Raw genomic sequence first — 17,184 nt, 5'->3', positions numbered from 1 at the left:
AATACGTAACCCGGCGTTTTAGCGGTAAATGTTAACTTCTACCCCGAAGAACCTTTGGTCAGCAGATACTAAGAACCCCTCACATTTATTAAAAGATCCATTCAGACTTGTTTGCTGATTTTGGCTGTAGATTGTATTGATAGTGGTTGCATAATCTTCATACCAAGACACAGCCATGCACGTCACAGGTGTGATCCGGTCCGTCTTCTTTTTGTGTTTACTGTAGTTTAATGCCACGTCTTCAGATAAAGGTGAACAGCTTATCAGAGACAGCATTTCTCTCTTTCTCTGTTTCTCTCTGAAGGAGAATCAACAATCTCAGGTTTTTCTCAACAAACAGCAGAATCTCTGGTGAGTTTCCTAAACATCTCAAACACACTGAATACTTTTGATAGAACCACAATCTGATTTAAAGAAATCTCAAGGTAGGACTACTCTTTAAGGAAAACCAGAACTAGGATCTCTTCTAACGTCATTTAGTGCATTGAATTTGTCTTTTTAACTTGTGCTTTGTATGTTTGTGATTGTATATTGGTACTGGTAAATGTTCTGTATTCTTTACCTGTTTGGGGACTACGGACGCACATTGGCATTTTATACAGATGGTCATTAATTCTCCCTATCAAATAAATAAATAAATAAGACAATTTGTTTCTAAGCTCTGTTATGACATATTCAGTTGTTACAGATATCATACTTCTTTCTGAAACCTTTACTTTTGGTGATATTACTTTGATATTATGTCAACAATACTTTAGATAACTCTCTCCTTATTTCCAGTGGTGCAGGGTTTTTGATCAATGTCGTAGAACAAAATGTAAAATAAGGAAGTGCCAAAATGCTGGTTTTAGAACTCATTCCTGCGCCACCTTTTGGCATATACTGTCTGATATTCAAGAAGACGTTCACCTTGTTCTTATATAAAGTAACAGAAACTTAGACGGTGAGGAGGATCAGACAACTTGTACTTTGCTTTGGTGGAAAAAGTATTCAGAGTCTTTACTTCAGTAAACGTACCAATACAAGGTTCAAGGTTCAAGGTTCTTTATTGTCAATCTGACATAGCTACAGAGTAATTATGCAGTTGAAAATCTTATGTCACAGGCTTCTCCAACAATGCAACATAATAACATAACATAATAACAATAAGAGCAAGAGCAATACAAAAATAATAATAGTTATAAAAATGAAATAAAGTTATGATGTGGAATAGTGCAGTATGAGTCTATATACAAGTTATTGGAATGATATATATATATTAGGTATTAGATACATACTACTGAGTAGCAGTTGAATGTTTGATGTTGTTTCAACAGTTCAATTGTTTAACAGTCTCACTGCCCGCGGGAAGAAACTGTCTCCGAATCTTCTTGTCCTTGCCCGGATGCTGCGGTAACGTCTGCCAGACGGCAACAGAAAGAACAGTTTGTGGCTGGGGTGATGGGGGTCTTTGATAATCCGTAGTGATTTCTTCCTGAGCCGCTGGGAGTAAAGGTCCTCCATGGATGGCAGCTCCGTCCTGGTGATGTGCTGTGCAGTTTTCACCACCCTCTGTAAAGCCTTACGATCGAGGTCGGTGCAGCTGCCGTACCAGGCCGTCATGCTGCCAGTGAGGATACTCTCTATCGTGCACCTGTAGAAGTTGCAGAGTATCCTGGAATCCATTTTGAACCTCCTCAGCCTGCGGAGGAAGAAGAGCCGCTGTCGAGCTTTCTTGGTGATGGTGGTGGTGTGAAGAGACCATGTCAGGTCCTCAGTGATGTGGACCCCAAGGAACCTGAAGCTTTTGACTCTCTCCACCGTAGTCCCATTGATGGCGATGGGGGCGTGTCCCTCTCCCTGCTGCTTCCTGTAATCCACAATCAGCTCCTTTGTTTTGCTGATGTTGAGATGGAGGTTGTTCTCCTGGCACCAAGATGTCAGGTTTTCGACCTCCTCTCTGTATGCCGTCTCGTCATCGTCTATGATCTGGCCGATGACGGTCGTGTCATCAGCAAACTTCACGATGGTGTTGGAGCTGTGTGTGGCCACGCAGTCGTGGGTGAACAGGGAGTAGAGGAGAGGGCTGAGCACGCAGCCTTGAGGGGCACCGGTGTTAAGAATCAGGGTGGAGGATGTGATGTTTCCCACCCGCACTGCCTGGGGTCTGCCCGTCAGGAAATTCAGGATCCAGTCGCAGAGGGCGCTGTTGAGCCCGAGGTCTCTGAGCTTGATGGCCAGCTTGGAGGGCACAATGGTGTTGAATGCTGAACTGTAGTCAATGAACAGCATTCTCACATATGTGTTCCTGTTCTTCGGGTCCAGGTGTGAGAGGGCAGTGTGGAGGGTGAGGGCTATGGCGTCGTCTGTGGACCTGTTTGCTCTGTAGGCAAACTGCAGGGGGTCCAGAGATTCAGGGAGGGAGGAGGTGATGAATAATTTGACTAACCGCTCAAAGCACTTCATTATGATGGAGGTGAGTGCTACTGGGCGGTAGTCGTTGGGGCAGGTGATGATTGTCTTTTTGGGGACAGGAATGATGGTGGAGTGTTTAAGACATGTGGGGACTACAGACTGCAGCAGGGACCTGTTGAAGATGTCTGTGAACACCTCTGCCAGCTGAACTGCACACACCCTGAGAACACGGCCAGGGATGCCATCAGGTCCAGGAGCCTTGTGTGGGTTAACCCTTTTAAAGGATTTACACACATCTGCCCTATTTAAAACAAAAGGGCAGTGTAGCTCCTGGTCCCTCTGTACCTCCACAGCCTGGCTGCTCTCAAAGCGTGCAAAAAAACTATTTAGCTCATCTGGGAGAGATGCGCACGCAGACACTCCCGCAGCACCCCCCGCTGCTCCTTTGTAGTCAGTCATTGTCCTTAGTCCCGCCCACATATTCCTAGTGTTACAGCCTTTGAAGTCAGATTCCACCTTCTCTTTGTACTGTCTCTTTGCATTTTTTATTGCTCTCCGGAGATCATACCTAGACTTCCTGTACTCCTCCAAATCTCCCGCTGTGTGCGCGAGAGTGCGCGCTTTCAGTTTGCCGCGCACCTCACCGTTTACCCAGGGCTTTTGATTTGGGAATGTCCGTACAGAAACCTTCGGTACCACGTCATCGATGCATTTCCCAATGTAGCAGATGACAGTGTCCGTGTGTGTGTTGATGTTATTGTCCTCAAACACACTCCAATCCGTAGATGCAAAGCAGTCCTGCAGTGCTGAATCTGACTCCTCGCTCCATCGTTGTACTGTCCTTGTTATCGGTCTGTCCCTTTTAAGTTTCTGCTTGTAAGCAGGCAACAACAGTAGTGAGATATGGTCTGATTTGCCGAAGGGAGGGCGAGGGAGAGCCTTATATCCATTCCGGAAAGGGGAATAAACATGGTCCAGTATGTTTCCCCCGCGCGTCGGGAAGTTGATGTGTTGGTAATATTTTGGCAAAACCTTCTTCATGTTGGCGGTGTTGAAATCTCCGGCCACAACGAACGCCGCATCTGGCCGTGAAGTCTCGGTTTTATCAATAAACCCAAACAGCTGATCGAGTGCCGTGTTGTTGTCGGCGAGTGGCTGCGGCGGGATATACACTGCTGTTATCACAACAGATGTGAATTCCCTCGGCAGATGGAAGGCCCGACATGAGATCATGAGGTGCTCTAGCTGTGCGGAACAGTCCGATGAAATAATCTTCACATCTGAGCACCAGTTGTTGTTAGTCATTACACACACACCGCCTCCCTTACTTTTCCCCGAGTTTGCAGTCCGGTCCTGACGAAAAATAGAGAATCCGTCAGGGACAATAGCGGAGTCCGGGATAGCGGGGTTGAGCCAAGTCTCAGTGAGAATTAACACGTTACAGTTCTTAATGTCCCGTTGAAAAGCAATCCGGCTTCTGAGTTCATCTAGCTTATTTTCAATGGATTGAACATTAGCCAGAAGAATACTCGGAAGAGGGGGCCGATTCTCACGTTTTCTTAGTCTGACCAGCAACCCGGCCCGGCATCCTCGCTTTGTCTTCTTCTTGCGTCTCTCAGGTAGAACAGCAACAGGTAGCCATGGTGAATCTCCATTGTCTGTCGGAGGGTTAATATTGTCCACGAAGTTTCGCAATTGGAGAAGTTCCTCTCTGCTATATTGTATGGCAGAGTAGGTGCGGTCGGCTAGCATGTTGCGAACCATGTTAAAAGTAAAACGGCAAAAGTAAAAGAAATATGTACAAAATACGAAAATGGGCAAAGTTGGAGAGGAGCACGAAGACGATGCGGCCATCTTCACCGGCGCATCAACAAAATAATTAATATTATTAATATCAAAGACTCCTTTCACAAGTAAATGCATTTTAAAACACACTTACTCTCACTTTGAAAGTATCAAAAGTAAGAGGACTAATTTTGCAGGAAAATGTATTTCATATGTGCTCTATTATAATATATGACATTATTGATTGTTAATATTGTTGTAACAATTAGCATTTTACTTCAGTTACTTACTGCTTATTGTAATCTACAGATGACACACACTGCTTCTCTTTGTGCAGTAAAGCCTGTTCCCTTCCTTCCTGCTCTCAAACAGAGCCAGCTACACCCTCTCAAGGTATGTGATGGTTCCCTCACTTTTATATGTTCAGGTATGAACAACAACATGCTGGTACATGCAGAGGCTGCTTCCTCCTTCACTGCATTAAGTGAAGCAGAGCAGGAGGAGACTTGCTGTCTGTCAGACTAACTCTACCAAAGATGGACGACTTGCTGTTGTTGCCCATATAAGCTGTGGACAGCCGGCAGTCAGGGCGTTGAATCGATGTCAGACGCCACGCATGTTAACCTGGTTAACTCTTTGTTCTGGACATTGTGTGTGTAGTCATGTGTTTATCATTAGACTGGGCCAACACTTTCCCTTTGACCCTGCTCAGAGAGCTTTATGCTAATGTCCCTGCAGTAAGTGCTGTTTTGGCTGTTTGGTCCTTAATTGTTTAACCACTAGATTCAGTGAGGTTTTGTGTGCTTAATATTAATCCAATATAACTAAGTGGTCCTCTTTTGCACCCATCTTGGCTCTGTGTTTATTTGTTAATTAGAAGGTTCATTTGTTTGCATCCATTTACTTAGTGTTTTGTCATTGTGTCATTAAACCACTTCATTTGACCATAAGATAAGAAGATAAGAAGGACCTTTATTAATCCCCGTTGGGAAATTCATTAGTTCAAACAGCAACAGGGTAAGGGTGAAAAACATCTGCATCTGATTTTGTGTTTTTTTATTTAACCTTTATTTAACCAGATAAAAACATTGAGATAAAATCTCATTTTCAATGCTGACCTGGCCAAGAAGGCAGCAACGTTACACATAACACATAACACAAACATATAAAATACAGAGAACATAACTAAGAAAACAAAAGACGAAAAAGCAGTGTTGCTTCCCTTTCCCCAATGAGATGAGTCGTTGTTAGAGAGTCCTGGTTCTTGGATGTGGATCCTAAAAGTGTATTATGGGTATTGTTTGTGATGTCAGGCTGTATCCTTCTGGACAAAAATCTCTCTAACCTTTTTGTAAAGGTCCTCCTTATCTTCTTGTATTTTCAAAAGTCGAGCTTGTTGTTTGCGTGTACAGTCTCTGCGTAGAATCACCGTAGCAACAAGAACCGGTGGGCTCACGTGCGCCCCCTGCAGTGAGTACTGTCTGCCTCACCTTCTGTCTTTTTACTGTGATTTTATGGCCCAATCCCAAACCACTCCCTCGACCCTACCCCTCCGTGGCGGAGTGAACTCCGTCTGTAGCCACACTCGCAGCTCAACGAGGCTCCCTCCTGTCAGATGGAGGGAGTAGATACAGCGGCAAGCTTTGGGACAAACTCCCCTCTCTCCAGCAGAAACAGGAAATGCCGTAACTGTATGTAACAACGGTTTCAAATCAGCATCTCTTAGACAAAAAATGTAAATTAATAACTCAAATAAAACTCCAAACATCTTTCATTGTGTTACTTTTTTGTAAAGCTCTTTTAGTTTTAAACCTGATGTTTATAAGCTTCTTAGTTTTTGCAACAGTCTGTAAATATACACAACTTTATAATAAAATGCACACATTTACCTTTTTCTAGACTAACCACAGGTATGATCCTAAGTTAAAAAAATATGAGGTTATCATGAGGTTGTTAAAGGAGAGGTGTCATGGCCATTTCCACTGATCATAATTCCATTGTTGAGGTCTACTAGAATAGATGTATATTGTGCATCTTTCCAAACTCACATTGGTTTCTCATACAGCATCTCTCCAAACTCACATTGGTTTCTCATACAGCATCTCTCCAAACTCACATTGGTTTCTCATACAGCATCTCTCCAAACTCACATTGGTTTCTCATACAGCATCTCTCCAAACTCACATTGGTTTCTCAAACAGCATCTCTCCAAACTCACATTGGTTTCTCATACACCCTCCCTGGGAGCACAGTGTGCTCTGATTGGTCGGGACGTTGTGAATCGCGCTGAGCTCCGTGGAGGTGTTGTTTCCTTGTTTAGGATACATAGCGAAACACAGCCAAACTCATCCTGAGCACACACAAAGTCACAGCCGAAGTAAAAACAATAAGTGTGGCTTGATATTGAGTAAGAAAAAGGTTGATAAACGCTGTGAGAATGGGTCTGTAGAGAGAATGGGTCTGCAGAGAGAATGGGTCTGCAGAGAGAATGGGTCTGCAGAGAGAATGGGTCTGCAGAGAGAATGGGTCTGCAGAGAGAATGGGTCTGCAGAGAGAATGGGTCTGCAGAGAGAACGGGTCTGCAGAGAGAACGGGTCTGCAGAGAGAATGGGTCTGCAGAGAGAATGGGTCTGCAGAGAGAATGGGTCTGCAGAGAGAACGGGTCTGCAGAGAGAACGGGTCTGCAGAGAGAACGGGTCTGCAGAGAGAACGGGTCTGCAGAGAGAACGGGTCTGCAGAGAGAATTCACCGCGATCCCAACTGTCTGTTATCAGCCTGCAGCCAGGGAGGAGAAATCAGCTGAGCTGCCTGCTCCCTGCACACAGATGTGTGTGTGAGGAAGTCCGTGGATCGGTCAATTTGGACCAATCAGCGGGGGCTTAACGTAACGGCTCCGCGGACGTAACGTAACGGCTCTTCGGGATTGGTCCATTTCGTTCCGGGTACCGCTTGACATCATGCCGTACCCGGAACGGAATGGAAGACTCAAATGGGCAGTGACGTATCTCCAACGAGGCGTTTTGGGGAGGTATTTTCTGTGTTAGAGTTTTACTCGCTACAGGGTGTACTTTGAGGGTTTTGACTCTGCACACCGTTTACATGCATAAAAACCTTCATAACACACAAGGGGACGGGTAATAACCGGAAAAGCATGACACCTCTCCTTTAACATCGCAATTTATCAGTGGATTTTTGCTGGAACTACTTGTTAAACAGCTTGTTTCCTGACGGACACACACAGCGTGACTCCGGTCAGGTAGAGACCGGTCTCAAGCAAGCCCCCAGGAAGTGCGCCGGACTCAGATGAAAATATTCGTGCTGGCCAAACGGCGGTACTACACTTCCTTTTGGTTGCCAGGCCCGGAAACACTTTTTCCCATTGACTTACATGGGGAAAGAGTGGTCTGTAAATCGTTGGATAATTTTTTTTAAACTAAATAAACTACCCAGTATGAACACTTGTATAGCCCTTATTAAAAACATTCGTTCCTCAAGTTGTAAAAATGTGCTAATAACGTTATTCTGTGAGTTATTTCCCTCTGCATTATGAACGCGCATCTAACCCACGGGACCGCGCCGCCCGGCACGTTCATGTTACGTGTTCAGCACTACATGCGTTTATCTTTACCCATGGATGCACAATAAGAACGGACCCATATCGCCTTACTGCCAGCCCACGGAGCTGTAATAATGGATATATTGCACATGTTTGCTGTCATTCATCATTTGTAAAATATTATACTACATGGGCTGTATGATTAAATCTTGTACCGTAAATGTTGTATTAAATAAAGTTAATATTACCGACATAGATTAACGTCCCTGTAGCTTCTTATTGCACTAAGAAGCTTATTGCACTGTATGTATATACATATATATATATATATATATATATATATATATATATATACAGTGCAATAATTCTTTCATGCTAAATGAAGCTCTGTTGCTTGGATATCACTAGATCCTGTTACAGCGTAATATAAAAGTACATAACGATTGATGTGTAAATTAGCATAATTACTAGCTAACCGCTAGCTGCTAATTGCCGCCTCGTTAATATCAAATCTATCATAATAACAAACCATTACCATGCTGTCATGAACGTGCGGTGCTGTTACGTGTACGCAAATTGACGTGCTTGATGTGAACGAGCATTTTGGGGGGCATGGTTAAAGTTGCGCATGCGCTATGAGCGCACATACGGGTACTTCTCAGGCATGCCGGGTAATCTGTGACGTTTCGCTCTCTCAAAAGTTGGGCCATTTTATCATCATGCGCGAATGAGCAACTCTCATAGGAATGAATGAGGCCCCGCCTCCCACGCTGTATCCAGTTCTTATTATACATCCATGGTCTCAAGTCAGCACCGATGCAGACTCGCTGTTTGAGGGCTTGATAGCCCACTCCCCCTCACAGACCGCTCCATACTCGTTGGTTTGGAACAGCACTTAATGTGGCGGACCCTCCGAGCGAACGCGCAAACGGAGGCGTAGTGTGTAGGGGTAGGGTGTAGGGGGCGGTTTGGGATTGGGCCTCAGTCACATAAACAAGAGATATGTCACACAGTGACACACATACATTACATACATTAGATAGACTATGGAGAGTCAGGACGCATAGTAAAGTCTCTGTAAACATTATCTGCAATCCGAGGTGAGGCTCAGCATCTCTCACCGTATAGGAACAGAAAATACTCCATTACAGCGATTTCTACTATAAAATGATCTAAATGATTGGAATCTTACAGAAAATACATTTATAGCACAGACCAGTGGAACAATATTTATATTGTTTCATTTTATTGTTTTTTTTATTTTTACTTTTCATGAAGATAGGTGAGGCACTGACCCACCTGCCTCACCTGACCGCACGTCCCTGATTATGGGTATTGTTTGTGATGTCAGGCTGTGTGCAGTTTGCCCTGAGCAGTTTGTGTGAGCAGCCACCAGAGGGCAGCATGGTGCAGGTTTGAACCAGCAGCTGACAGGAGGCTGATGGGATGTTAAACCCAGCACAGATAACAGCATGCAGCTCGCTCTGTAGTATGAAACAGATTGATACACATACACACAAAGAAATACAACATACAGTACAGATTGATGTGTTGATGGAAATATACACAAAGGATGCACTCTGTTTAGTAGAGTGAAGGGATGTCTTGATTCATTTTGAGGTCCCTTTGAAGTAGTGTAGTAGTCTTGGGTCCATTTCTAGAAGTGGTCTCATTATTCAAGTTTTGAATATCTTTGTAGTACTTTTGTGTAAATGTATGTATAGTCGTTGTGTGTCTGTTTGTAGTTATCTTACGTTCAGCGCCATCAGCTGATGTGGAACAAAGGTGATATTTGGCAATGGTAATAGCTGATGTCAAAATGTTTTGCTGGGCCATGTGAATTACCCACATTGCCAACGTTCAGATCAGGGCTGGGCAATATACCAATATTCCTCAAAGACTAAAGGTTCAAAGATGAAATGGTTTTATCGTCATATGCACAACAGTTGTAGTGTAGTTTAAACCAGGGGTTCCCAACCTTTATTGTGCCAAGGACCGGCAGATACATTAAAAAAAAATCGCGGACCGGTAGTCAATTTTAACTGATTTTAATATTTACTCACCACCAGCAGGTAGCAACAGAGGCTAATTGTATGTAACAGCCTTAACAAATACTAGAACAATATGCATCCAAAACATATTAACAAAGTTTAAAAAAGAACCGGTGTTGTTTTTTGGTTTTTCGGAAAACCAAAAAACGGACTTATTCAGTTTTTAAACCAAAACGGGAAAACAGATAAATCAACGTTTTGGTTTTGTTTGTATGATTTACTGATAATCAGTGAATGCTGGGGAAACGAGGAGAAGGCGCATTATGAAGGAGATGTCCGGTCGCCAGGGTGTGTGTGTGTGTGTGTGTGTGTGTGTGTGTGTGTGTGTGTGTGTGTGTGTATGTGTGTGTGTGTGTGACACTGGCATTTGTTTTCAGAAGATATTATGATAGTGTCGTTCGTTCCGGTGCACATTTAGCACTACATCGACATTAAGATTAAACTCATTTATTTTGGGAACAGCCGCATATATGGAGTTAGCCATATGTGTGTAAATTACTGTTCATAAACATTTGAAAACAAATGCTGGTGTCGGACAGACACAAACACACCGAACACACAGAGCAGAGCTGAGCAGAGCACATACACACACACATCATGCGCCTTGGTGACTGACTGGACATCTCCTTCATAAAACTAATAAAAGGGGGAGTAATCGGGCAGTTCGATGTGTGTAGATGTGTGTGTGGTTAACACGTAGCAGCCTGCAGTCACTCTTAAACTGTTTTGATTAAGTTAAACACAGCGAAGGCGGTGCGTAAAAAGGCACAGCTCTTTACCGAGTATACGTCCCGCTGCCTCCTGATGCTGCAGCCATGTCATGAAGTGAAGGAGGTGTTCCTTCTATAAAGCAGCTGCGGGCAGCAGATCGTGAGAGTCCCGGACATTAATTCATAGATCAAGGCAGACTGGTTTACTCTCCTGTTTTGCCAATCCGGTGCTTAAACAAATAGCTCTACACCCCTGGCCGACATGTCCTTAAAATGAAGTCCGAGTTTGAAATATATCTCAAATAATGTATGCACCATTTCCCCACATAAACATAACAGTCTGCAATCAAACGGTTGTCTCCTGTGCGCTCCTCTTCCTACTTGGCGCACCGGTAACATGCTCGTGCGCACAAGAGGCTGAGACCTTAGGCTGAGCCGCCGAATCCCTCGGAACATCATAAAAGCCATTTTCAACGGTTTTCTGGTGAAAGATGAACTAGCTACTGGATGAAATAATATGACTGGTGGCATAGGTGCAAAAATTAAACACTTTTTGAAAAAAACATTATGATAAAATATTTTTATATATTTATAATTCTGCAAATATTACGATCAACTCACAGCTATTTCGCGGCCCGGCAGTAACACCTCCGCGGCCCGGTACCGGTCCGCGGACCGGGGGTTGGGAACCCCTGGTTTAAACAATACAAATCTAAGACCCACGCTCCTCGAACAGTACAACTTGGTATATACTTGAGAAATCAAACTGTGAAATTGATTATGTAAATTGTGCAAATCACAGCACTATTATAATTTAATAGGTTGATTTGATTCATGAATGGCATTTATTTCAATTAAATATGTCTTATTATCATTAAAAGTGACGTCTTATTATGGATTATGATGGACGTAATGAAAAACTAGAATATTTTTCATAAACATTAATAATTTATTTTGCACAAAAATGGAAAAAATAACAACAAAACAAACAAACATGAAAACATATTAACATCGGTAACGGCCCAATTGTTAATCCAATCGTCGGTATTGGTAGAGGCTTTGTGTCAATTTGTAAACTTTTTGTGTCTCTTTGTTGAGTAGAAAGGTCTAATTGAAAGGTGAGCATGGTTGGACATGATATAACCAAATCATTGAAGTTAACTAACGAGCTGTTGTTGATTCTTTTCAATTCATTCAGAGAGATGGACTCTGAAGGCAGCGGGACGATGGAGGTGGCGGCGCTCGGACGGCCTTTCAGCCTCGGGATGTTGTACGACTGCCGCAACGACTCACTCGTCCCTGGTGAGGAAAAAATATCACCTTTAAAAAAAGAACAACATTTTCTTTTTGCCCCCACAAGGAAACACACAGATACAAAGTTATGAATACGTTATTCCAGATGTCTTGTTGATAGCATGGATTAGATTTGTGTGATGTTGCAGAGTTGGAGGAAGCAGGTTTGGACTAGCTTGTTTATGTGAGGCTCAAGTTCAGATTCTGGTCAAAGATCACAGGTTTCCTGAGTAGGGTTTGACGTTGGGGGGCCAGGGTTCTGATGCAGGGTTTAGAGACAAAGTTACCAGGAGCACTAAGAAAGACCTCTGTTTGTATGAATTTAGATCAAGAAAGTTAAGTGACATCCATACAGGCAGTCATGGAGAGTACTAATATTACCAATCACATTTTGTCTAACTGAAGAGTAAATCTGCGTGTCGTCAGCGTAACAGTGGTGAGAGTCAGGGAACTATACAGGAAGCACCACTGAGGGAATGCTCATCTATGTTTCAGTATAGATAAGAGACAGAGACCGGAGAGAAAGTTAGAAGTTGGAGCTCGACAAAGGATTCTTTAAAAACACAGAGAAAGACAACTTCGCCCCAAATCTCTTCAAAGACCAGCTATCTCGTATACTCCAGACGTTGATGAGAAGTGACCACCTGTACAGTAGAAGCCCAGATCCAACTGTTTCCTGCTGCACAGGAAGGCATTTGACGTATATCTTGTTATATGACTGTCCCTTAAAGTTAGTGTGTATTAAGGAGCTCGATTCTTTCTTCTTCTTTTGCAGGAATGACTTTGTGGGACCCTGAGGACCTTAAAAAACATACTGGAGAAAGACCACAGAATTATAATGATTGTGATTTAGTTGCTTCTGAATCAATTGAGGACAAATCTTCAGCACTAAATGTTGAAGCATCACTGAAGGCAAGTTTCTTGAGTGGACTGGTAAAGGTTGGTGGATCAGCCAAATACCTGAACGATAGTAAGACTTCCAAAAATCAGGCCAGAGTAACACTGAAGTACCAAGCTACCACAAACGTCCACGAACTGTCCATGAATCATCTTGGGAGAGACGATGTGATACAGAAATCTGTCTTTGAGAAAGGAATAGCAACACATGTAGTCACAGGTATCCTTTATGGCGCACAAGCCTTCTTTGTCTTTGACCGTGAGGTGTCTGTCAACGAGAACCATCAAGACATTCAGGGCAACTTGAAGGTGATGATCAAGAAAATTCCCTGCTTTTCAATAGAGGGTGAAGGCTCGCTGAAAATGGAAGACAAGGACAAAGCAAATGTTGAGAAACTGTCCTGCAGATTCTTTGGAGACTTTTTGATTCAGAAACCTCCAACATCCTTTCAGGATGCAGTAGAGGTGTACCAAAGTCTGCCAAAGCTGCTGGGAGCCAACGGGGAAAACGCAGTACCAGTGAAGGTCTGGCTGTTGCCTCTGACATGTTTAGATTCTTCTGCCGCTAAACTTGTCCGTCAGATAAGTATAGGATTAGTTGAAGAATGTCAGAGTGTCCTGGAGGACTTCAGTGACCTGGAAATGAGGTTCAATGATGCACTGAGAACCCAAACTGCACAGCAGTTCCCACAGATTGGAAAAAAACTCAAAACCTTTAAACAGAAGTGCTCTCAGTTCAAACTGAAATTCCAACAAACCCTGGCAAAGAAACTTCCATCAATCCGAGGAAGAGGAGAAGAAGAAGCTGTGCTCGCAGAGATCCTGAGGAAGACATGTTCTTCTCCTTTCAACAGCAAGGACCTGAACGAGTGGATGGACTGTAAGGAGAGAGAAATATACACCGTGATGTCTCTGACCGACATGATGACAAACACCAAGATCATCTCATCTCAAACAGACCTGTACAAAGAAAGCTTCAAAGCAGAGCATGCTGTGTGTTTTGTCTTCACCTCACTGGGAAGTGATGAACCGTACCTCTCAACTTTATCAAACCACCTTAAACAAACACCCAAACCAGACGATGCTCAAGAACCCCCCCCTCCAGATCAATGGTACACCTCAAGAGAAGAAGGGGAAGCAATGCGGCAAAAAGCAAAGCTCTTCAGTGATTTTGCAGAGGCCAACAAGGAGAACAAGAACATCACATTCCTGACGGTGGGTTTAACAAACGAGACACAGAAAGGTGCCAGCATCTACCTTTATACAGACGGCTTTTCTGTCAATGAGAACTTTGAGCCGCCTTCAAAGCCTGCAACAGTAACAGGAAGTGATATAAACCACAGCAGTGTGACGCTGAACATTTCTCCACCCAGATTTGGAGCAGAGGACATCACCTCCTACTCTGTTGAGTACTGTGTCAGAGGAGAGGACGGCTGGAAACAAGAGACAGCATCCAAAGCTGAAGAAGTCACAGTGAGCGACCTGAGTGAAGATGGAGGCTTTGATCTGAAGTGCCTGAAAATGCGGGCAGAAAGCATGGAGAAGTTATATGTTCATTTTAATAAGACAACAACCAAAAGCTTGACAAAGGAAGTCCTCAGAGAAAGAAAGCAGCCCGAGATCTCAATTGAACATTTGCAAAAGCAGGTTAAAGTAGGGTTAGCCAAGCTGAGTCCTAACACAGAGTACATGTTCAGATGCAGGGCAGAGACACCAGTAGGTGCCGGGCCAGCCAATGAACTCAGTGGATCCATTCAAACCTTACCCTGCAGCCCTCCTGGAAAACTCCATGTTGAATCTACCTCAGGTGAGATATCAGTCAGCTGGGAGAAACCTGCTGAGCTCGGACAAGATGTCCACGTTTTGAGCTACATCGTGGAGTACGCCGAACCAGACCAACAGGTGAAAGAGGAAGATCTCCACTGGGAGCAAATGAAGGCAGGAGCTGAGAAGGCGATCATTTCAGGACTTCAGCCAGAGACAGAATACGCTGTCAGGGTCAGGTGTGATTGTGGTGCAGCTGGAAGAAGCAAAGAAAGCATCGCTGTTAATGTCCGCACAACTAAACCTTTACGTCTCGCAGAATTCCTCAAAAGGAAAAGCAAAAGGATCAATTCTGAATCTCCCTCAGTTTACAAACTGCCTCTGACAGAAGAAGACATGGAAGTTGATGGATGCCGGAGGTTCAACTTTGGCAAAGAAAGCATGACACGAAATCGCACAATCATGCTTGTTGGAGCAACTGGATCTGGAAAGTCCACTCTGATCAATGGACTCATCAACTACATCGTTGGTGTAGAGTGGGAGGACGATTTCAGATTCAAGTTAGTTGATGAGGATCAGTCGAGATCTCAAGCTGAGAGCCAGACCTCTGAAGTCACTGTGTACAACATCAACCACCAAGAGGGCTTTAAAATCCCTTTCTCTCTGACCATTGTTGATACTCCAGGCTTTGGAGATACAGGAGAAATACAAAGAGACAAGGAGATCACAGAACAGATTCGTAATCACTTCTCTTGCCAGAGTGGCATCAGTGAAATTGACGCAGTGTGTTTTGTAGTTCCAGCTTCTTTAGCTCAGCTCACACCAACACAGCAGTATGTGTTTGATTCTGTGCTCTCAATCCTTGGCAAAGATGTTGCAGAAAACCTCCAGGTTCTGGTGACATTCTCAGACGGCCAACGCCCACCAGTTCTAGAGGCGATCAAAGCTTCAGGTGTCCCATGTCCTCAAACAAAAGACGGGCTGCCAGTTCACTTCAAATTCAATAATTCTGCATTGTTTGCACAGAACCAATCATCTGCTGCTGCTGACTCCAGTGGAGATGAGGTAGATGGAGGCTTTGACAAGCTGCTCTGGAAAATGGGGGCAAAAAGCATGAAGAGGTTCTTTGTGGCTTTAGATTAGATAACAACCAAAAGTTTGACAATGACAAAGGAAGTTCTCAGAGAAAGACAGCAGCTCCAGATCTCAATTTGAAATGTGCAAAAGCAGTTTAAAGTAGGGTTAGCCCAGCTCGGGAGATCAAGAGATTAAAGAGACAACTGAACAACTTAAACTGCATGAAGGAGAACTGTTCAGGAAGTGATCGACCAAATGAAGGCTGAATATCAGCATCTTCAGGCTGAAGTGAGGGAGATGATGAAGAGGTCTGCTGAGTGTCTGAACAGACTAAGAGAGATCGCACTGAGGCCAAATCCTCTCTCCACTCCAGAGTACATTGACCTGCTGATTGAGGGAGAGAAATCTGAGGCCGAGTCAGGCTGGAAGCAACGAGTTGAGTACCTGATGGACATGAGAGGACAAGCAGAGCTCATGGGTAAAGTAAGGAGAGGAGAACACCTGCTTTAAAGTGAAGAATCTTTAACTGAGAGCAACATCAAGACCAGCTCCAACTGAGACCAAGACAAGAGCTGAACATGATTTCAAAGAAGAGACGTGTAAATACACAATTAAACAAGACAGGATAGTGAGTGATACTGATCAAGAGTCCTTGATGGCCAACACAACCAAGTGACCATGACACAAATGTTCATGGGTCATTTATTTTTATTTTCTGTTCTTACAAAGTTATCGTTTAACAGTTTTTTAATCCTGAAGCGATTAAAAATGAGCGATGAGGGGTGGGGGGTGAGAGGGGTGGGGGCTACAGGGAGGATGTGACACCTGTATGTGAGGGGGAGGGGGGTGGGCATCTTGCTTTGAAAAATGTAATCCTGAAGGATTACATTTTTCAAAGCAAGATGCTTCGTCTTGAAGAAATGCTGAAGGAGCAGCCGAGAGAAGCTCCTCCAGAGTCCACAGTGATCACAAATCCTTTGGATCAAAACCAAACCAAGACCAAACAGATGCCAGCAAGACCAAGAGGAGATCTATCAACAAACTGGAAGACGTCTGTGTTTTTATATCTGAGATGATCTCACCAACCCTGGGACCCATCTACTTCCTGTTTGGCATGTGTGTTGCTATGGACCAGGGGGAGGTGCTGCCCCGTGTGAGGCTGTTTGGATCAGCGGTTCTGTAGGAATATGAGAGAACCCGGTCCACCCAGCGCTGAGGTGGAATGCAGTTCAAAGTGAAATGTTGGACTCTTTACTTCACCACTCTACTCTTTACTCTTCTGCATCGGGTACCTTTACATTTATTACTATAGCTTCATTTTGATTATACTTTTACACACTTTCACCTGTGTGACATTTTGAATGCAGGACTTCTACTTGTAACAGTATCTAAACAATGTGGTATTATAACTTTAACCAGAGTAAAGTATCTGAATACTTCTTCTGTCACTGATACAACACATGAAGTCCAAATAGACCCGCACTCAGAGCTCGAGTGTTAATCAATGAATTACAAAGCTTTATTGTTCTCCTGCACAAACATCTCCCTGCAGGAGCAATCTGCATGTTCTGTTTGACAGGAAGTAACATGTACCATGTGCATGAAATGTGAAAGTGTGATTGTTTTGTGCAGAAATCATTAACGTCCTGACACCATC

General features: G+C 43.7%; 1 protein-coding gene across 3 annotated transcripts; it reads left to right on the top strand.

The window, feature by feature from the left end:
* The first annotated feature begins 257 nt into the window (after window positions 1-257).
* On the top strand, window positions 258-16,280 carry LOC117500050. Of its 3 annotated transcripts, none has more exons than XM_034152743.1 (4): window positions 258-351; window positions 4,489-4,572; window positions 11,695-11,798; window positions 12,565-16,280. In XM_034152743.1, exons 3-4 carry the CDS (start codon window positions 11,699-11,701, stop codon window positions 15,591-15,593), a joined length of 3,129 nt encoding a protein of 1,042 aa, XP_034008634.1. In that variant the 5' UTR covers window positions 258-351; window positions 4,489-4,572; window positions 11,695-11,698; the 3' UTR covers window positions 15,594-16,280. The 3 variants fall into 3 exon arrangements, with proteins under 3 accessions (XP_034008634.1, XP_034008633.1, XP_034008635.1); XM_034152742.1 differs by having other exon boundaries at window positions 11,686-11,798; XM_034152744.1 differs by lacking the exon at window positions 4,489-4,572 and having other exon boundaries at window positions 269-351.
* Window positions 16,281-17,184: the final 904 nt, after the last annotated feature.

This window comes from Trematomus bernacchii, unplaced genomic scaffold (genome assembly GCF_902827165.1).
Source record: "Trematomus bernacchii unplaced genomic scaffold, fTreBer1.1, whole genome shotgun sequence".
In the NCBI taxonomy this organism is placed as follows: domain Eukaryota; kingdom Metazoa; phylum Chordata; class Actinopteri; order Perciformes; family Nototheniidae; genus Trematomus; species Trematomus bernacchii.
Note: the sequence above shows the minus strand (reverse complement) of the source record. Positions and strands in the feature narration are given on the sequence as shown.